A 21772-nucleotide genomic window follows, 5' to 3' on the forward strand; every position below is an offset into this window, starting at 1 on the left:
GGTTGGCACTCAGTAGGTGCTACTAATACTGCTTAATGTATTATGCTGGGAGAACCCACGTTGGAATGAACAAGATCCAGGAAGAAAGCAACCAGGGAAGAAGTGGTTTTTGTGTACTAGCTCCTGAAAGAGTTGCTATGGCCACTTCAGAGGGGAGATGGGGGCCCATCATCTTAAGATTCCTGGGGGCGGCACCAGTTCATCGTGTCCCATGGAAATTCACCTCGGGGCTGTGTGTGAGCCATCATGCTTGAATTATGTGCTGTGTTCAGGTCCTTATTCCAAAGTCCTTCGTCCCCAGAGTCCTGAGATGTCATTCCCACGCCTCAGCGGTGCAGAGGCATTTTAGAGAGATGAGACTTGACTTTGAATGGGCAGTGGGGTAGGGCTCTTGGGATTAAACACCTATCCATGTAGGATATTGGACCATTCTTTAATTTTGGGAAAAGCAGTTCAGTGTAGTGAAAGAACACATCCTTGGAGGTTAAACCAACTAGGGTGTTAATCCCATTTCTTCCATTTGTTAGCTGTCTGCGTTTGAGCAAGTTCCTTCACCTTAGTTTCCTCACCTAGAAAATAGGTGTAGTTACATCTACTTCACAGTGTGAAGATTCAAGTCAATGTACATTAAATACTTGGCATGTTGTAGATGGCCAATATTTGGGTTATTTTCCTTTTGGGAAAACTAAGCTTCTGAGAAGAAAAATGATCAGAATGACTAAAGAGGCAGTAATGTTCCTCCTTCACAAGTTGTCCCAACCCTGGAAAAACAAAGGCATCAATTCCAGACTCAAGATATTTTGCACACCACTGCATTGGCATTCTAGATGTTTCTGTGCATTCCAGGGGCCTTTAACATTCCAGATTCAAAATATTGTGTTTTTAGTTGACTGTCTTGGTGAATTAGTTGGAATTAGCAAACCAAAGCAACTATTAAGTGGTTGAATTCTTGAACTGGGTCCATTGGCCTGGCTACATCCTGTGTGATTAACAAGATTATTTCCCAGTAAAGATGGAAGTAAATCATTTTCTGAGACTGATGCCAAATTCATGATGTATAAGGGCTTGTGCTATATATCCTCTTCAACACTGATTCGGCAAATAATTACTGTCTTCTATGCCCCAGATTCTCTGAGATGGAGATCCTAGAGATGGAGCAGCTGGTAAGACAGAGAAGGGCTACCATCTTGAGACTAACACTGTAGTCAGGGGGTGGGCTGATGAGGGTCTAGGGCTAGGGGGCAAAGAACAGACAATACGCAAATAAATATGTAGAGTAAATTCAGATAACTGCCCTAGGAAGGAGAAAGGGAAAGGGATTGACATGTTTGAGGATAAAGAAGGACAGAGAGCTGGAGTTTATTGAAGAGGAGGAGAATAGTTGGAGATATGGGGAAAAAAGACAGGGTCTTGCAGTTCACATAAGAGTTTGTAAGCCGTGGCAAGCAAAGAGATAGTATTTTATCTGAGTATGATGGAAAGTCATTGGAGATTTTTAAGACAGGTTATATAGAATGCACCTTGGTCTTTTCTCTCACACTCATAACACAACTCACTAAAAACCAGATTTTTAATTGAATGTAGAATAGAAACCCTGTTATCCAACACGATGGTCATTTAATCAAAAAAATCAAAGTGGGAACTTATGACTAATGAATATGCCTTAAACATTTAATTTTCACTCTAAGCGTACAAGCGTGCATTTACTTGCCATTCTTCTCGTGCAGGGTCAAAAGTTTGAGTAGGAAAATGTGGTTTGGAGTTCTCCCTTTGAAATTTGTGCAAACCCATAACCATAATGCAAGCTCTATGATGTCCACTTCTGGTTTCTTGAAAGTAGGGCATCCACGTGATATGTAATGCATTTAATTAAGCTCTGTGCTTACAAGGAGAACTAACTGGCACAGACAGCTCAGTGATGAACACAGTTGGCTCTTGGTAAACATCTAACTTCCTGGTGAGAGTAGATGTGTTGGACCAGGAAAGTTCAGCCTTTTCTGAGCAACAGTTGTTACGTCTCATATAGAGAATAAAATGTCCAGGTTAATCCAGCAAGTCCGCTGAAAGCTTCGCCTGATTTGCCAAACGATATATCATCCAGCTGTGCTGGGCTTTGGGGAGTTATGGAAATATTGCAAGTATTTCATCTGGGGCCGGGGATGGGATTGTATTATTTAAAGTATTGCGTAGCGAATCTCTTTGTAAAACGCAAGCCAAAGCATATAATTACTTCTTGATTAATTCCTAAGCAGCATCTGAACTTCTGCATATTAGATTTGCCCAAAGAGAAGTACGCTGGTAAACTCCTGTTTGTAAGTTATTTAACAATCCCTCAAAAAAAAAAAAAAAAAAAAAAGAAAAAATCCTGGGAAGCAGAAGGGCCTTTATTCCTCCGTGTTCCCTAATTTCTTTTGGAGGAAGTTATCTAGAGATGCTGGCTAAAGATTAAAAAAAAGGAGTATATTTTATGAGGATGAGGTCCACAAACTTCCTCTTTCAGACAGAACAACAAGGATGGAAATCTCTGGGACAGCAGACTCTCAAATCAATCCAGTGAGGTGGGGTGGAGCAATGGGCCCCAGCCAACAGCCTCTTCAACCCCTGGAAGGTGAACATGGGGCCGGTTTATGTCAAGAAAGATCCTACCCAGTCCCTCTCCTCACCCTGTTCCCCAGCTCAGGTCACTGTGTCAGCAGGGCCCAGGGTCAAGTGCGTTCCTCTGGGGACACCATCTCAGTCGTGCTCCCTAACGAGCCCCAGTGTCCATGCGTGATGCCTCTTATACTGGAAGCAGAGCTCAGGTCAGGAGCTTGTACGTGAATAGTCTCTGAAAGGTGGCTTTGGCTTTTGACTTGCTGGAATGCAGACTGAGCCTCCCTGCGCATTCACACCAGCAGACTTAAGATGAGCAGGATGCCTGACAGGTAAGGTCGGGGGACAATCTGTAAAAAGAACCAAACTTCTATCTCTCCTGGATAATTGCAGCCACCCTGTGATTTCTCAGTTCTAAGCTTTCTTCCCAGCCCACTCCAGCTATCGTTCCAAAAGAGATGCAGCTTGTGACTGGCTTGTGTAGAAACCGCCAATGTCCTCTATCCCTTAAGATGTGGCCCTCAGTTCCTCTGGCCTCAGTTCTCATGCCTTTCACAGGACCGGAGCCTAAAGACCTTAGCGAGCATGCACTTGAGTGGTTCCCAAACTTTTGATTTTCCTGGATCAGGAAAAACTCCAATTTCATTTTTCAGCGTGATGCACTTCTCACAATACACGAGGCCCAGAGCACTGGAGACTCCGTCACCTGCCGCCATAGCTCCCCGTTCTGCCTCCGCCCCTCTGTGCCAGGCCACACCTCCCACCCCATCCTCCATATGAAACGCAGAACCCAGTCTGTGATTCACACACCCCGAGTCTCTGCCCGGACACCCGTCCACAGTTCACCCACTCCTAGAGACCTCCACTCACCTTTCAAGGCACACATCAACCATAATTTCTCCTTTCTGACTTTCTACAAACTCCTCTCCATTCCCTTGCCTGAAACAAGTAGTATAGCTTTTCTCTCTCTTTTTATGAAGTTTGTAAGCAATTCTATCATTTGATATCTACTTATCTATCATGCAACCCACAGAATTTTATTTTTTTAATGTTGGCTTCTTTGCATTTCCTGTTAGACTGCGAGCTCCCTGATGGAGGGCAGACTTATTCCTCTTTTCCCCCAGCACCTATTCAGAGCACGGTGCACAGTAGGCATTTGGCAAATATGACTCAGGTACAGTCCTGCCCCGACAGGCAGTGTTTTGCCACTGTCCTCACTGAACGGTATTCACATCCTGAAACCGCAGCACACGCTCAGTTATCCCCCGGGCTGTGTGGCTGCTCAGTTCTTCCTGCACTCTGGCTAAAGGTACCGTCACCGGCACCAGCAACGGTAGCTCTTGTTTGGATGGCAATTTGTAGTTTTTAGAGAGATTTCCATCCGCCATCAGTCTGTGAGCATCTGGTGATACCACGGGGGAGGCTGAACAGGGATGATCAGCCCCATTTCACAGGTAGAGCAGCCGAGAGTCAGTGGTGGAAGTGGGGTTTGAGCCAAGCTCACCCAGCCTGGGCAGGGAGCTTTCCTAGACCCCATGTCCACATGGGACGATGGGAAGATCCAGAGCTGGTCTGAGATAGGATGAGTGACTATCAGGTTAGGGAAGGATGATGGGAAGATTATTATCAAAGACAGCAAATGACACCGAAAAGCTAAATAAAAGCAGTGTGACCATATACCCACATGAGTGCCACAAGTCTGGGCATATGACGTATCAGTGATCAAATCCAGCACAGAGCCAAGAAGCCAAATCAATAGGCATGAACTGTCTGCCTCAACCTGCAGCACTGCAGCCATTCAGCTAGCGAGTTTCTCCTTTTACCTCGTCAGTCCCTGGAGTGTCCTTCCGTGTCTCCCTCTGCTGACACTGAATCCAAATCCCTCTTCTTCCTCCAGAGGGTCAGGGACTCTCAGCCCAGACTTACTGAGGCCTTGGTGCTCTGATCCCATATGCCCTCTTCCAAGGCTCCCACTGCCTGCCCCTCCTCCAGATGTCTGCCTTCAGCCGCTTGAAATAACTCTAGCGTCCTGATAAAGATCAGCCCTGCTAAGGAAAAAACAAAGCAGCAGTCCTCATGCACAACAAGCTCTCAAATTAAACAGATCAGATAGGCTGCAAGGCCAGGCCTTTCCCCAAAGCAGTGCTCTGTAAACTTTGGGTGGTGGGCTGGAGCCAGCTGTGTGTGCTCACAGGAGCCGGTGTGCACATCTTTCCCCAACTTCATGTTCTATGACGTCACTTTGGTAGTTTGGCATTGTCTATGGTGGGAGACTGTGGAAACTGGCAAAAGCCAATCATTAAGCGTTTACCATCACACCATCGGCACAGATCTTCTTGAGAACGTGATGAAAACTATGAAGTTTCTCCCAAGAAAGATGCATATACACAGTGTCACAGCATGTTACACCTAATTTCAGGGAACTTGTGGTCCTCTGAAACCCTATAATGGACCCTCAAGTTAAAGACCCTTATTCCTAAGCTTTCTGGTGGTTCTTATGGGGAAAAGAAAACAGGAATGAACATTGGAGCCAGATACTGAGCAAGAGATTTGAAAAATTTTGTTGCTAAACCTCATTCAATGTTTGGAAGCATGATTGTGTCACCATTTTACAGATGAGGAGAGTGAGGCTCAGAGAGGTTGTACACCTTCTCCAGGATTTCACAGCTTTACGTGATCTAGCCAGGATTTGAACTCTGTTCACTGCACCATTTGGAATGCAGCTTTCTTTGGAAGAAACAGTGGAAAAGGCCACTGTGGAAGGCAGGATATGGCCCCTCCAAATGTCCACATCCGAATCCCACCCAACATGTGAATATGTCCCCTTACGTAGCAAAGGGTCTTGGCAGATGGGATTAAGATTAAGGACCTTGACGTGGGAGATGATTCAGGATTACCCAGGTGGGCCTGATCTAACGACACGAGTTCCCCAAAGCAGGAGAGGGGCCAGAGGAGTGGGTCAGAGAGATGGGAAGAGAGAAGGTCTCCACTGACTGTTGATGGCTTTGAGGATAGAGAAAGAGGACCATGAACTGTGGCCTCTGGGAATGGCCTTCAGTTTACAGCCCGCGACAGAACGGGAACCTGGGTCCCTCCCCTCGGGGATCTGAATTCTGTCACACCCCCAATGAGCAGGAAACAGATTCTCCCGTAGCCACTCCCAAAGGAATGAAGCCCGCTGACCGCTTGATTTTGGCCCAGTGAGACCCATGCTGGACCTTTGAACTCCAGAGCCTGTGAGATAGTACATCTGTGTTGTTTTAAGCCCCTCAGTTTGTGGCATTTCTTAGGGGGCAGCAGTAGGAAAGGAATAGAGTCACTTTCTCTACAGGGCCTTCCGAGACGTTTCCCTTCCACACACTGTAGGGGAGGAGCGGTTCCGGGGGTCGGGGCAGCGGGGAGAGGGGCTGACCCCTGCGACTCCGGGCTCCCCTGGTTCCTACGCAGCCACTGAGACGCACAGACCTCAGCCTGTCCAGTGGTGGTAGTGGTGCCGCTGGACGACCCCATGCAACAAGGCCAAGAGGACAGCGGGCCTTGGAATCCAGACCTGGTCCTGGCATCGCCGCTGAGTTTCAGGGCCTTGGGAGGAAAATGGCCTCTGGGAGCCTCAGTTTCCTCCAGTGTAAAACTCCATGAATCATTCCAATACCACCTACTCACGGGGACCTTGAGACAATCAAGGCAGCAGTGATTTGAACTACCAAGCATGGGTATTAGTGAGAGATTTTTTATCACCCTTCTTACAATGTCTATCTTCCTGGCATGTTTTTGTCCTGTGTTCCTTTTCCTTTTATGGATCTTAAAACACCACTGAGAATTTGGGGCATTAATACCCAAATTAATGGGTATTTGGTCCTCAGCGCCGCACCCCCAGAGGTAGAGTAGACAGAGACAGGGTTTGGGGTCTGGGAAACAGCTTCCAATCCTGGCTCTCCCGTGTCACTTCACCTTTCTGAGCCTTGGGTCATTGCCTGGAAACGATGTAGATGATACCCTTTACTTCCTGGCTGGTCCTGAAAGTTGCTGGTAAAACACCAGCCACAGTCCCTGGCACATCTCGGGCGCTCAGGAAACAGCAGCTCTGAACAGGCGCTCAGGAGGGCTGGCCGCTGAGCAGGCCAGCTTGGCGGCCGCAGACTCTGGGCTCTTGTCTGAGCTTGACCACAGCTGGACAAAGGACTTGGCTCTTCGGGTCCCAGGACCTATAAGTTCTGATGCCACTGCCTCTCCCTGCTTCCTGCTCAGGAATGAAATAAAGCTTACAGCTGCTCTAAGAGGGTCGGGGTACCTGACAGCAGTTGCAAAGAGACATCACCCTTTGGGGCTGTTATTCTCTCCATCCTGACCGAGTGCTGTTCGTCCTGTGCGGCTCACACTGCCTCGTGTTCCTTCTATGATGCCTTCCAGTGGAGGTGCCCGATACTCACACATAATAACCATAATCACAGTAGTTCCTGGCATTTGTGAAACACTTGTTTTAATAGCTTCCACGTGCAATGGTTGCTCTGGTCTGTATCTCACAATGTAGAAACTAAGCCTCAGAGAAGTCATCCAAAGTCATCCAATGACTCATCCAAAGTTACACGGGTGACAAGTGACAGAGCGGGGTCTCAGCTGAGTGACTCAGTGGTGTGTCGTTTCTTCTGTGCCCTGCTACTAGTCACATGTACACCTGCTGATAATTCTTACGATGAAAGGAGGAGTTCCAGCTCTCGAGCCCCTCAGAAGTCCCCAGGCCGGGCCAGGTGCCTGGCTTCCAGCTCCAGCCCCGCGCCGGTGGGTCACCTCAGTTCCCAACATGAGCAGGCAAGGGATAGCAGAGAAGGCCCCCTCTTGGCTTGAAATGTTCCCCTTCACATCCCTAATCTTGAGGGCCCCCTTTCCCGTCTCTGGGGTCATGACAGTGAGTCACCCTGAGCCAGCGTCACACTGTCTATTCACACAACTTTGCATCTTGATTTAGAGTCGTTTAGCCTCTGTACAGATTGCCTTTACCTAGGAGCCACCTGGTCTGAGCCCTTTCCCAGGACATCTGTCCAATGGGTATATCTGCCCATTACACCAGCGTGGATGAGAATCACTGATCGCCTGGCCAGAGACACTGCTGATACCTTACAGGTGGTTGATTACATCCGGAAATATTTAGAATGATGGATGAGAAAGAAGTGGGCCAGGCTTTTAAGTACCTACTGCATACACCATCTTATTTCCAGCTTCACAACAACCCCGTGCAGTAGGTATTTTATACCCATTCCATAGATGACGAAGCAGGGAATCAGGGAGGTCAAGTAATTTTCGAGAAGTCACGCAGCTTGAAATTGGAGGAGCCACGACCCGGGGACGGTGCCCCTGGGCCCCTCCAGGCCTTTGCTTAGCATCACACTCCCTAGCAACGTTCCTGACCCGACTCCGCTGCTCAAGTTACAGCGTGTCTCTGCGTAAGTCAGGAAACCTCTCTGACCTTTGTCTTCCTCGTCTGGAAGATTAGAGATTGGCTCTTGTGATAAATTAGGCCAATTACAAGGTCAGAGAACACAGTCGCCACACAAGATCATGCTCATTGCTAATGCCAAGTGCAATTCGGGGGGGGTTCCTCAAATCACCCTCTGGGCTGATAATTCACTAGAAAGACTCACAGACCTCACGGAAAGCTGCTGTACTCGTGGTTGAGGTCGTCGCAGGGAAAGGATGCAGATTAAGATCAGACAAAGGAAGAGCGACATAGCGGCGGGCCTGGAGGGTTTCCACTCACGAGCTCCGCTGTCCTCTCCCCATGGAATCAGGAGGGGTCACCCTCTGGGCATTGATGTATGACGATGCACACACAGTGGTGGCCGGCCAGGGAGGCTCCCCCGGACTTGGGGACCCCGTTACATAGGCATGATTGACTGCCTGTGCGGTTGGTGTCAGCCTCCAGGTTGACTGTTACCACGTGACCCAAAGCCCCCCACCCTAAGTCACGTGGTTGATCTTTGGCATGGCCGGCCCCTGCGCTGAGACTGCTGAGTGAGGCCACATTTACAGAAGGTCCAGCGTGGCCAGCCGCTGCCCTAAACAAAGACACTCGTATCAGGTATGACATGGATTACCTCCCAGACACCAGAGGGCAAAGGCCAGACTTCTCCTTGGGGAAAGCCAGATTCTCTACTACACAGCTGTAAAGTCCCTCCAGCTTTTCTCCCGGTGCTCACTCCCATGGCCCCCTGGACCACTGGACTGGTCACCCCAGTGCCAACTCAGTCCATTTAAACCACTCATCTGGCTTCCAAATCTTTATTCCCCCCTGTCTGCTGCATATTAGATATCCAGTTCAGCACAGCATATATATTATTGACCAGCTATGTGCCAGGCCCTGTGTTAGAGTTGGTTCCATGGATGAATAGCAACCTTGAAGAGCTGGAAAGTATAAGCCATCTATGAACAAGGACTAGCACAGAGAAGGGGTTGAAAATGCAGCCAGTTTTGAACAAACAAATGTTCAATTGATACTCTAAGTATCATGGTTGGAATGTGGTCAGGAGAACATTCTCTTGGAAAATTGCTTACAAGCTTACAGATGTTTCCAGGGAGTTAAGTGCTCAGCATTGGGTACACTTTAACCTATAGATTTGCCATGGATCTGCCCCAGTGGGGCCATTGGACTAAGGGCCAAGCAGAATCTCTACTAAACTAAGCACCAAACAGTAATCCTAAACATAAAGAGAGAAAAATCTTCACTGGGCAAAGAATATTGGGTTTTTGGCTCATTTGGTTCTTCCAGCAGTTTATTATTCCTTTAACTTTTGCTCCTTCTTCTTTCCATGTGTTTCCCCAGCTTGGAATTGCTGGCAGATGTTCGATATGCCTTTGGGCTTCCCTTCTATCCTGCCTACGAGGGGCAGTTTACTCTGGAGGAGAAAAGCCTTTCCCTGAAAATCATGCAGTATTTTTCCAACTTCATCCGATCTGGGTGAGTGGACCACGTGTGCCTGGAGGCTGTCCTGTGCATTCCCTCCCCTCATTCTGAACTCAAAGGCCACACTTTGCGTTGATGGACTCACCCTTTCCTCCCTACCACTGGTCTCCCCGGCTCAGCCTCCCCTTCTAGCCAAAATGACCTTTGCATAGATTAGTCTCGGCAAAGAAACATCCCAGTCATACACTCCCTTGTTCAGCCACATTTGATGGCCCTAGATCAGACTTCTCACCCTCGGCACTGTTGACCCAGGGCTGGATAAGTCTTTGCGTGGGACCGTCCTGTGCATTGTAGGCTGTTTAGCAGTATCTCTGGCCTCTGCCCATGAGATGCTGGGAGCACCTCACCCCTGTACCAGTTGTGAGAACAGAAATATTTCAGATATTGCCAAATGGCCCCTGGAAGGCAAAATCACCCCAAGTTGAGAACCACTGTCTTAGATGATCAAATGAAGTTACGACACTCGAGACCCTTCCTTGTCTACCTCTGGCCTCCCCACACACCTCTATTCTCGCCCAGCTAGCATACTCACCCTTCCCACTTCCAGAACTGGTTCCTGCTCTCCTTTCCACCCTGTGGTTTACCTGTCTCCCTTTACACCAGACGAGCAGTGCTCACCTAGCACGGCGCTCAGCCCCCTGGAAACTTCAAAGGGAAGTTGACCTTCAGAAGGAAGGTGGCCAACAGGTTTGCCCAGCTCCTGGCCCACCTTCCTGCACAGGCCTTGGGCAAACGAAGGCATTCCAGACACTGGCTGTGGTGTCCAGATAAAGGACACCAGGACTGAGAGAGACACGGTGACCTCTTGAGCATTCAGAGAGTCAGGAGGGCAGCACTAGGTCCTGAGTAACACTGCTGGGTCACGAACTCACATCTTTCCTCTTCCAGAAATGGCCCAAGAGCGATGAGTTAGGGCATCTGCAACTTTTGTTGCGTGTAATGCAGCTGTTAAGAGCACAGCCCTGGAATCAGATAGGGCGGGTTCAACTCCTGCTCTGACACCTAAAGATGTGTGACATGGTCCTCAGAGACCATGAGCAAGTGGGATAGTGGTCCCAGGTGATGAAAGGAGAGAGCAGTTTCCCTCATGGGGAACTTTCTTTCCTCATGGGAAACTTTCTTTCTTTCTTCTCATTTCCCCAGAAATCCCAACTACCCGCATGAGTTCTCCAGGAAAGCGCCTGGATTTGCATCCCCCTGGCCTGACTTTGTCCCCCGTGATGGTGCAGAGAGCTACAAGGAGTTCAGTGTCCTGCTCCCCAATCGACAGGGCCTGAAAAAGGCCGACTGTTCCTTCTGGTCCAAGTACATCCAGTCTCTAAAGGCCTCAGCAGGTAGGGATCCAGGGCCACTGGGTTACTGGGATGCCATTGGCATTGCCCTTTCCTGTGAGGAACTCACAGTCTGCGGGGGACGGGGGGGGGGCTCCTCTTTGTCAAGGGCCTCCTGTTCTGATGGGAGATGGGAGGGGCACAGAGAGAAGACATTGGGGGGCCCGGGGTGGGGAGGGCTGGGCGGGTTCAGTAGGGAACCAATGGCAGCACTGGTGTGGGGAAAGAAGGCAGGGTCTTGAACCTCATGCCTGCTGCCCTTGGCAACTTGGACGAAACATCTTGGAGAGGGATTCCTAGCCAGGGGAGAAATGGGTATTTCACTGCTTCCTGTTGAAGAGAACTTCCTGTTGCAAAAGTGCTGAGAGGAAGTGAATCATAATGAGGGCACTGGGAATACAGAGATCAATGCAGTGCCCTAAGAAGCTTCCAGAAGAGTGGGGGAGTGAGTGACAGAACCCAGCGAATGTCCTTCAGCGTTTTGGGTGCCATGATGGAAGTCCACCCCCCAAGCTAGTGAGACCCCAAAGGAGGGAGGACTCACATCTCCCCGGAAGGCTTCCTGGGGGAGGTGGTGCAGGGCTGAGGTTTTCAGCGTGACAGGAGCTCTTCACGTGGGGAGGGGAAGAGTGGAGCATTCAGCAGGGAAGCGACCTCGCCCAGCATACATGTTAGACTCTCAACTCTGCTTTTATCTTCTCAGTGGATGAACCCAAGTCCACTGTACCCTTAGCATGTCCCTAGAGCCAGGAGGTAAGTCTGGTGCCCCACCCCAGAAATGTCCCTCTGTAGGGCATTAGTAGGGAACTCCCATCAGAGGCTGGGGTCTCTCTGGGCCAAAGGGAAAGAGACGAGGGAGGATAAGTCCTGAGCCAGGTTAGACCAGCCTTGCCTCTCCTGTTTCAGATGAAGCTGAGGATGGGCCGTCAGCCGGGAGGGAAGAGGAGGACCAGCCGTTTGGCTCTGGGCTGACAGAAGACCTCCTGGGTCTCCCGGAGTTTGGCTCCAAGACCTACAGCAAGTGACCAGCCCCCGAGATCCACCCCCCAACCCTGCAAGCCTCACCCCGGCTGCCACCCGGGGCACCTTACTCCCCAACTTAGCCACTAACTTTCAATAAAGTGTCTACGTGCAGAGGAGCGTCGGCGACTCGGATTTGTTGATTCAAGAAAATCCCTGGGAGACGCCAAACTGTGTCTTAATAATCCTCCAGAGGTTTGAATCCCAGGCTGCCGTTTCCGTCCAGTAAATGCTGATGGAGCGTCCTCTGTGCACCAGGCCCTGCTGGGTGCTGGGGAGGCAAGGACCCTGCCCTCCGGAAGGAGAGAGAGGCAGGTAAGCAGTGACCCAGGGAATGGGGATCCATCAAGGGCAGGCCCCAGATTGACACAGCCTCACCTGTGTGCTAGAAAGAGTTCTCTTGCGAAGGTTCCAGAATGGAGGTAGGAGACCAACTCGGGCTGGGAAGATTTTTCTGAGTGAGAAACAGTGTGGTCTGGAAGGAGGCAGTGAGGGCAGAGATGGAGGGGAGGTCCAGATCCATGGACTCTTCAGGAAGTAGAACTGACCTGGTTGAGTGTGAGAGGGCGGAGGTGCAAGGATGCAGAATTATCACCCCAGCTTTTGGTTGATTTGCATTCCCAGATAAGCACCTGATTTTATCGTTCACCTCCTGAGGGACACGTTTATGAAGGCAAATCTTCTGTTTAAAACTTCTTTCTTCCCCACCCCTACCCCCATTATACATACACACAATTAACCCAAAGTCAAAGCAGGTGGAGCCGCTTGACAGTCTGTCATTTACGTGGCATGTCATAAAATGTGTTCACACGTCATTGCATTTGAGCTCAGACCAAAGTCAGTGAATCTTCATATGTTGGGACTATCACCCCCATTTTGCAGATATGGAAGGCGGAGCTCAGAAGGCCTTATGTTATGCCTAAATTCGCACAGGGGCGAAGTGGAGGATCAGAGTTCAACTCAGGTCTCCTGACTTCTCTGTTTCCTCACTCTTCCTGGACTTCGCATAAATCTATAGCCACGTCATGTGTCCTGTAAAACCTATTTATATCACTGAAAACCCCAGGTAACTCCTAACCTACATTATAGGCTTTTTTTGTTCCATTTAGGTAAACAAAAACCCAACTACGATGCCTTAACTAAAGAATGCTCCCAGAGGCAAATGGTCCCAAGGTTTATCAGTGGCTCAGTGATGCCATCAAGGACACAGACACTTTGTAACCTTCCTCTTTGCTATCTTCAGCACATGGATGATGGCTCACTTCACTAACACAATATGGCTGCCACAGCTCCAGACATCACATCCCCTCCTGACAGCATCCCATGCCGGAAGCAAGCAGAGCAGGGTACCAAGGGCCTTGCCTTCAAGTGCCTCTTTCTTTTCTCGGAGGAAAATCTTTCCCAGTAATTTCTAGCCGATTTCCCTTTGCATCTCATTGGCCAGAGTGGAATTGTGTCCCCACTTTTAGACCAATCACTGACAGTGGGGAATGGGCTTACCATGATCTGATGAGACCAGGCATGACTTATTCCCTAGAGTAGGAGATATTGCTGTCCCAGCAAAGCTGGGTGAAGTTAGCAGAGATGAATGGAGACAGTTGTTGGGTAGGTAGCTGTCATTCTGCCACATAATCAATCTTTGCTCCCAAGACCAGGAGAGTTGGTCCCTCCCACCCATCCCTGGGGCCATTCTTGCTTGGCCTGGAGTTGGAGTTGGCCTGCAGCACCTCTACCTCTTCAGTCCAGAGTAGGCTGTAAAATCAGGTGAGCATGAGTGCCCCCGTGTCAGAGGCCATGGCCCTGGTGCTTCCTGGTACTTTTCATATAGGATCAGGCTCCGGGGCCTGGGGACTCAGACGGGCGGCAGGGGACACAGCACCGAGAGGCAGTGCTCTGCCTTCCCAGGCCTGTTTGGCTCTTTTCGGGGATCCAGAGGTGGAGGTGGATGAGATCTCTCTTTGTTTCCTGTGGCTGCCATAACATGTTACCATAAAGGGTGAGGAGGGTGGTCTTAAGACAACAGTAATGAATGGTCTCAGTTCTGGAAGCCAGAATCCAACATGAAGATGTTGGCAGAGCCAGTGTCTCTAAGGCTCTGAGGGAGAATCCTTTTCACGCCCCTCCCTCAGCTTCTGATGGCTGCTGGTGACCCGTGGGGTCCCACCAATCTCTCCTCCATCTTCTCACGGACTTCTCTGTATGTGTCAGATCTGCCTCTCCTGTCTCTTACAAGGACACCCTACATCCAAAGTGATCTCATCTTGAAATCCGTAATTACAACCGCAAAGACCGTATTTCCAAATAAATTTATATCCACAGGTACTTGGATGAAGATTTGGACCTGTCTTTTGGGGGGACACAATTCAACTCACTGCAGGATTCAAGACCTGGGGGGCCTGACACTGTGTCAGGGAGGGATGGGAGGGAGGCAGATGCCCGGGTGGCCCACCCAGGACTGCTCTGGGAGAGCCTTGAGCTCAGATTCCCGCCGGGGGAGAGAGAGGAGGTGGCCAGCGTGGACTTTGGGGTGAGGCTTCACGCGTCCAGAAGGCCCTGCTGGCACTGCTCTCCCCACAGCCCGGCCCTGACAAAACCAATAGCGGCATCACCGTCTTCTGAGGTCTCACACCCTGTGCCAAGTTTTGTCCTATAAGCACTGTCTCATGTTCCTCCCCCAAATGAAATCCTGTTCTTGTGTTGCCATCAGGAAATGGGTGCTTGAAATTCTACCCCTGAACCTTTGTTCCCTTGGTTTCAACTACAGTCTGTCTCCAGGTAAAGTACCAATTCCCTGCGGAAGAAATGAAGGCTTCTCCTCTACCAGCACCTAGTGGGGGCTTTGAAATAAGATAGGCCTGAGTGCAGTGCCTGCTTCTGCAGGTGTTCACAGTAGGGCGGTGACTTGGAGTAATTCCTTGAGCCCAGTGGCTCCAGGCCTTGGCTGTTGGGTAGAATCATCTGAGCGCTTGTAGCAAATCCCAGCGCCCAGGCCACACCCCAGATGGATTAGATCAGAATCCCAGAGGGGTTGGGGGTGGGGGGGGGGGGCATCAGGGGATTTCAATGCACAGTCAAGAATGAGCCCCACTCATAAGCTCTCTAATCTTTAGTTTCATCACCTGTAGAATGAATTCAGCTGAGTTTACTGGATGAGCAACACTCAGCAAGGTGTAAGCTGGAAGTATTTGTATTTTCTCCTACCATTTCCCATTAGTGGTCGGCAGAATGATGGCTCCCCAAAGATGAACACAACCTAATTCCCATAACCTGTGAATAAGTAGGGTTACAGGGCAAGGGGACATTAAGGTCGAAGATGGAGTTAAGGTTACCAATCAGCTGACTCTAAAATAGGGGGAAAATAGCTGGGATTACCTGGGTGGGTCCAATGTAATCACAAGGGTCCCGAGAAACAGGAGGGAGGCAAGGGAGAGGACCAGAGAGATGCCAGCGTGAGAAGGACCTGGCCTGACATTGCTGATTTTGAAGATGGAGGAAGGGGTTATGAGTCCAGGAATGTGAGTGGCCTCTAGAAGCTGGAAAAGGCAAGGAAATGGATTCTTCCCTAGAACCTCTAGAAAGAAATGCAGCCTGCGGACACCTCGATGTTAATCCACTGCGAGTCACGTCAGTTTCTGATCTACAGAGCTGTAAGATAATAAATCTGAGTTGTTTTCAGCCCATAAATGTGTGGTAATTTGTTACAGCAGCCACAGAAAACTAATACATTGCTGTACTTGTTCAGAGGTATATTTTATCCTGTGCTTGGACCAAAGATCAGCCATAGCTCATTATTTTCCTGATAATAAAAAGTTCACTCCTGTCCAATATCAAAACCCCAAATTCACCATCGATAGCCTGGAAAATGGGGCGTTCACATTCTTTAACCTGGTTGGGGTGGGTGACGGACTGATGCTCACAGAGCCCGTCTGGGCCACCCCCTTTGTAAACCCTGCACGTAGGGCCCAGCGCCGGATGCCACCAGCTACTCGTTTGCAGCCTTTGAAAACTGAGATAGAAAACATCCCATTTGAACATCCTGTCACCATCATCATGCCTGCTTTGCAGATTCACCCTGCTGATGTGCTGTGTACACGAACAGAACACAAGAAAGTACTGTCCACAAAGCCTGGCCAGTTAACCATCGATTCAGGCTACCTACTACATACGAGGCAGTCCGTGAGAAAGGCAGGGATGGGGAATCAGAGGGTCCAAGGGCCAGGCCATCTTGGCTCTGCCCTGGAACAGCTCTCAGAAAAGCCTGGCCAAAGAAACACATACAGTAGTTAGACTGTCTGAGCTGGAGGAGGCCTGAGCCCACATCCCGAGGAAGGAGCTGAGCGGGGCTCGCCCAGGTCCCACCACCAGCCCTGCCGGGGCTGCTCTCAGAACTTGGGCCCAGCTCCCATTCTAGCACTTTCTCCTGCACTGCAGAGATGCCTCTGCAAGTCCCTGTCTGTTCCCAGATGGTCTGGGCCAGCCTGACGTGTGGCAGGGCAACCGTGAAGACGTCAAAAACTTTCCCCGCCTCTGCCAAGGGCAGGAAGGCCCCAGAACACCTGGCATCAAGGCGAGGGTCACCAAAGAGTCAGGAGGTGAAGGGGGCAGCACCTCCCCCTGAGACCCATGGTGACCTTGGGGATTAGTAAGGCAGGAATCAGGAAAGGAAGTGACGACATTCACCGTGAGTCCAGCGTCGGTCTGAGTCAGCTTCCTCCTGAGCCGGAAGCCAGACAGACAAGGGGATGAGGTGAGGAACTTTCTCAAAGGGAAGCTGTGACACACCTGCAAGTCCCCCAGCTCCAGGCCCCGGCGCAGGGGCCCCGGGGTGTCGGGAACTCGGGGAATCCAGGTCCCCAGTGGAGCTGGGAAGACAAGGGCAGGTCCTTCCGGACCGTCCAGGGCTGGCAGGCAATCGGCCCAAGAAAGGTCTGAGCGCATGAAAATCACCCGAGGTTCCTGTTCTCAAACTTTTGAGGACACGTAGGTCTCAGGTAGGGCTCCTAAATCTACATCTTCAAATAAACAATACCCCTACTTAAGGAATTCCTCCCTTGTTCCCCCATCTGCCCAAATCCCATTTTCCCAACTTCTCACAGTTTTCATTTTAGTTCAGTCTCCCCGCTGTGACTCTAGACCGTGAATTTGTTTCTGTATGTGATTTATCAGCTTCATACTAGGACTATTGATTTCCTGCTGAGAAAGCTGAAGATTTAGCTCACTTCACCTCACTCAGCCTCTCCTCACAAACCTCCAAAAGCTCAATAACGGTATAATTCTTATTTCTTCTTCTGGATACTTCTGTAATTCCGAACAAGATATTTTTTTCTCATGCCACCAATTTTCTAACAACCCCTGTCTTGCTAGGTAAGTGACGAGCGTGCTTGTATCCTGATACCTCTTCTTCTTCTTTTCTTCTTTTTTGCTGTCCAGGCTCTTAGAATCATTTTGTCCTGCAGCCTCCCCTAAGCCTTCCACGCTTTGTTCTCTCGGTGATTTCTACAGTTAAAAACCAGTTAACTTCATTTACCGGTTAAGATTTTATATATATTGTTCACAGGCCAAGCTGTGAGCTAGAATTACACATCCTGTTCTCTTGGTCTGTGATGCAGCCCCTGAGCATTTCAAGAGGACTATTCCTAGCCTCTAGATCAAATAGCTTCTCTTTTACTAGACACCATCAGTTCCTTAAAATCATGCTATGTTTTAGGGCGATTTCTGTTTAGACCATAGTATTATAGTACAGCTTCTTGTTTTATCTAACATTTATAATTGCTTTCTTTCCTCTTCTTTCTCTCTTCCCTTCCTTCCTTCCTTCTTTCCTTCCTTCCTTCCTTCCTTCCTTCCGTCCTTCCTTCCTTCCTTCCTTCCGTCCTTCCTTCCTTCCTTCCTTCCTTCCTTCCTTCCTTCCTTCCTTCCTTCCTCCCTCCCTCCCTCCCTCCCTTCCTTCCTTCCCTCCTCATTTTCCTCTGTATTTTTTTCACATCTTCCAGGAATGTGTATGTTCTTACATCCCCCTTAATGAGTCTCAGCCAGGTTTGGGTATCACTGCCTTAAGGATGATATATGGCTTTCAGATTCAGATAGGAGTCTGAGTTCTGACTCAGCAGCTCTCCCACTGAATGACCCAACAAACCCCTCCACCAATTGGGGCATTAGCTCCACCTGGAAAATGCGGACAAGTCATCACTCTCCTGGCCCTGCTGTGAGGCTCCTATAAGGCAAGAGAAATCAATGTCCTGCATAATGAGAAACTGACGGACAATCATTGGAAGATGTTTTCATTACCAATATATGTTTCTGTTCAGCTCATCCCCCACTTTGGGCCGAGCCCTCTACTCGGTGCTGAAAATACAAAGATAAATAGTCCCAATGCTTGAGGAGCTCCGGGTCTAGAAAGAGGCTCAGACAAGTAAGCAGCGGGTCTCAATTCAGGGCAATGAGTGCGCTGATAGAGACAAAACAGGTTTCAGGAGCCAGAGGGGGCACCTAAGTCCGATGGGAGAATGTTCTCGGTGGCCCCAGGCTGAATACAAAGGATGAATAAAAATAAGCCTGGCATAGACAGCTTGGGCAGGTGGGGATGGTGTTCTATGCACCCCCCCATCCCCTGCAGGAACAAAAGCACAGCTGGTTCCCAGCAAGCATACAGGGGCCCCTAAGGTATGACAACATCTAGTAAGCTTACACGTTCAGGAGCTGCCTCTCTCCAGCCCGGGTCCCAACCCGCCACTTGCCGGGGGAGCCCCAGGTCCCCCCTGAGTTTCTTTCCCATCGGCTCCGCATCCTCCCAGGGCTCCTGGGGTTGCCCAGCCTCCCCTCCCTCGATGGTCCTGCTTCCACCCTCCACCCAAGCAGGGGCTCAGCTTCCCGTGCCTGGAGCAAGGCTGCTCGAATGCCGTGCCGGCACCCCCGTCCCAGTGGTGCCTGCGTGAGCCGACCTTCTGGGCCTTTGCGAGGTCAGAAAGTGAGTCACAGCGGGCAAACAGACAAGTGAGGGGACTTTACCAACGAACCTGGGGGCAGTGACCAAGGTCTGGGGCTCTGCCGAGGTGCTGCCTGGCCTGGGGTGTGGGCTGCCTTGAAAGGGGAGGTAGGACCAAAGTTTGCCCCAGGCCTTCGCTTGCTGATCCTTCTCTAAGGTAACCCCTGGGATCGTCTCATCCTCTTTGTTTCTTTATATTCAAACTGGAATTCACTGGGTCTCCCCGTCTCTGAATGAACCCTCCACCTCCCTCCCTTGCCCTCATCCAGCTGTCCCCAAGCCTCCTTGAGTCCAGCTGTGTGCCTGGCCAGCGGTGGGGTGATGAGAGAGAAGGGGCACATAATCCCCCTCATGAGGACTTGGCATTTGTGTGCATCTCACTGAAGGGCTAGAACCGGTCATGGAAGAGCTGGGGGGAGGGTGTTCTGGGAAGAAAAAATAGCAAACTAGGACAAAGCCCCACCCCAACAGCAGAGAGAAGACCCAGGAGTTCTGGGCCTGTCCCCTTAGGTGGAGAAGTCAGTGTGACCTCAGACACCAGCCCAGGTGTCTGGGCCAACACGGTCCCAGAGAAGGACAATGCAGCATAGAAATGCCAAAGCTTGGCTTCCAGATCCAAAGCCACCATTCTTTCTTCCTTCTGGTGGTCCTTCTAGCTCCGGGGTCCCGGCTTTTCCGAAGCTCGGTTTGTTTCACTGTAAAAACGGGGAAGAAAATGACCAACAGCACAGAGTTGTGGGACTACAGTATAAATCAGGGACCCAAAGGCCTTGCTGGTCTCCACGTGGCCTGGTTGGCTGTGAGTTGGCAGAGGGCATGCCTGCCCCTTTGAATCCAGACTCTGCACCTTGCCAGCTCTGTGTCCTAGAGCAGGTGACTTAACATCCCTGAGCACCTCCAGACTTAGTGATGAAATCCCATATCTACGCCTCTCAGGAGCCATAAGGAGTAAATAAGTTCTCATCTATCAATGGCACCTAAAAGCACTTACATGCAGCAACTGTTCAAGAGGTGATTGATTGTCATAATTAAGAATAATATTAGTAACTGGAGGTGAATTGCTCTTATGATGCAGTGCTTTTTATTTGGATATTTCTGGCTTTTTGCCACGGCCCTTCTCACTCAGTTCAACAGCATGCATTAACACCTAATTTGTTCCCAGTCGTCTGCAAGACTGTAGTCTGAAGCCAACTACTCACTACCCTTTGAAGGATGAGCTATAAATACGTCAGGTCATCGGAAAGAGGAAGGAGCACACCTGGGCAGTCAAGAACATGTAAATTTGGCCAAAGGAGATTTCAGGGCCCAGAGCCCACCCAGCACCATAGTCTCCCCTCTGGCATCTGCAGAACAACTCTGGGCATCCATGTCGGGGACTGCAGGCCTGGTGGCTCCCCCCTCCAGCTTCCTTGGGAAACCCCCCGGGGTCCCTCAGGAAGGCCACAAATGTAGACAGCCTCACGCTCCAGGGAAGAAGGAAATGACCCCTGGTGGGGAGGGTCCAGGGCTTGGTCCCAGCAGGTGTGGTGTTTCCCTCCGTGGACTGGAGATGTCCGGAGGGTCTAGAACCTGGAAGGCCCAGGAGGAACGAGCAGGTGAGTCCTGACTGTGCAACATATAAGCTGGACGATCTTGGGTGCGTTGTTGAACCCCTGAACCCCAGTGTTCTCATCCGTACAATGGCATGTTCTTGACCATTATAGAAAATGCATGAAGTCACCTGCCACATCATAGGTGTTCAACAGGAGCCAGTTTCTTTTTCTCTTTCCTCTTAGTAGTATTATCATTTCCATTTTGTATCCCAAACACTTAGAAATTTCCTGGCACAGGGAATGCTCAGTGAGTGCTTTTCAGAAGGATGAAGGAAAACTCAGAGTTCCCCAGATCAGACAGAATTCTCATGGTGGGACAGAATTCGCTGCAGGGTGTGGTAGACTGAATAACGGCCCTGCAAACAGGGCCATGCCCTGATACCTAGAACCCATAAATAGGTTGTTATATGCCAAAGGGGGCTTTGCAGACGTGACTAAGTTTAGGGGCCTTAATATAGGAAGATATCTGGAGTATCTAGTTGGGGTAGGGGCCAATCTGGTCACCTGATCCCTTAAAAACAGGGAACTTTCTCTGGCTGGGGGCAGAAGAGATGCTGCAGAAGGGGAAGGCATGGAGATTCCAAGCATGAGAAGGATTCAACTTGCTGTTGCTGCCTCTGAGATACAGGGGCCTGCATACAAGGACCAGACGGAGGCCTCTGGAGCTAAGAGTGGCCCCCAGCTGATAGCCAGCAAGGACCTCAGTCCTACAACCACACGGAACTAGATTCTGCCAACAACCTGAAGGAGATTGGAAGTAAATTCTTCCTCAGAGTCTCCAGTGAGAAATGCAGCCCTGATGACACCTTGATTTTAGCCTGGGGTGACCATGGCAGACTCCTGACCTACAGAAACTGTGATAGGAAAAATCTGTATTGTTTTAAGCCAATTTGCTATGCTAGTAATAAAAACCAATACACAGAGCCTCCAGGTTATGAAGAAGTCAGAACCTCCAAGCTCCTTGGCTACTGTATACTTTTACCAAGCATACTGGAAGTATAACCGTCACCACTGTTTGTGGTGTCTGCTGAGAGCCAGGCCCCATGCTGGTGGCTCCCATATCCCTCTCTTCCTTAAACATACACCATCCTTCAAGATATCTTACCAAGACCCATGGACCATTAGACTTTGGGCCCCTAGGGTATCAGGCGGGGTAAAGTAAGACCAAGACTTTTTGGCTAGGAGAATCTTGGGGGAATTTCATTGGAACTAAACATATCCCATACAATAGAATTCGAGTAATGTTCCAAACAAAGTCAAGATTTTCCCCAAAGATTTCACAAGTGCCGTGGTGAAC

General features: G+C 49.9%; 1 protein-coding gene across 2 annotated transcripts in view; it reads left to right on the forward strand.

The window, feature by feature from the left end:
- Nucleotides 1–12015, forward strand: part of TG (thyroglobulin) — a 243619-nt gene extending 231604 nt beyond the window's left edge. For both annotated transcript variants that reach the window (XM_068525942.1, XM_068525943.1), the window contains 3 exons: nucleotides 9410–9544; nucleotides 10694–10884; nucleotides 11788–12015. In XM_068525942.1, coding sequence (XP_068382043.1) covers nucleotides 9410–9544; nucleotides 10694–10884; nucleotides 11788–11906 — 445 coding nt within the window. In that variant the 3' untranslated portion in view covers nucleotides 11907–12015. The remainder of the gene's footprint in view (nucleotides 1–9409; nucleotides 9545–10693; nucleotides 10885–11787) is intronic.
- The last annotated feature ends 9757 nt before the right edge of the window (nucleotides 12016–21772 follow it).

Source organism: Eschrichtius robustus, chromosome 17 (genome assembly GCF_028021215.1).
Source record: "Eschrichtius robustus isolate mEscRob2 chromosome 17, mEscRob2.pri, whole genome shotgun sequence".
Taxonomy (NCBI): Eukaryota; Metazoa; Chordata; class Mammalia; order Artiodactyla; family Eschrichtiidae; genus Eschrichtius; species Eschrichtius robustus.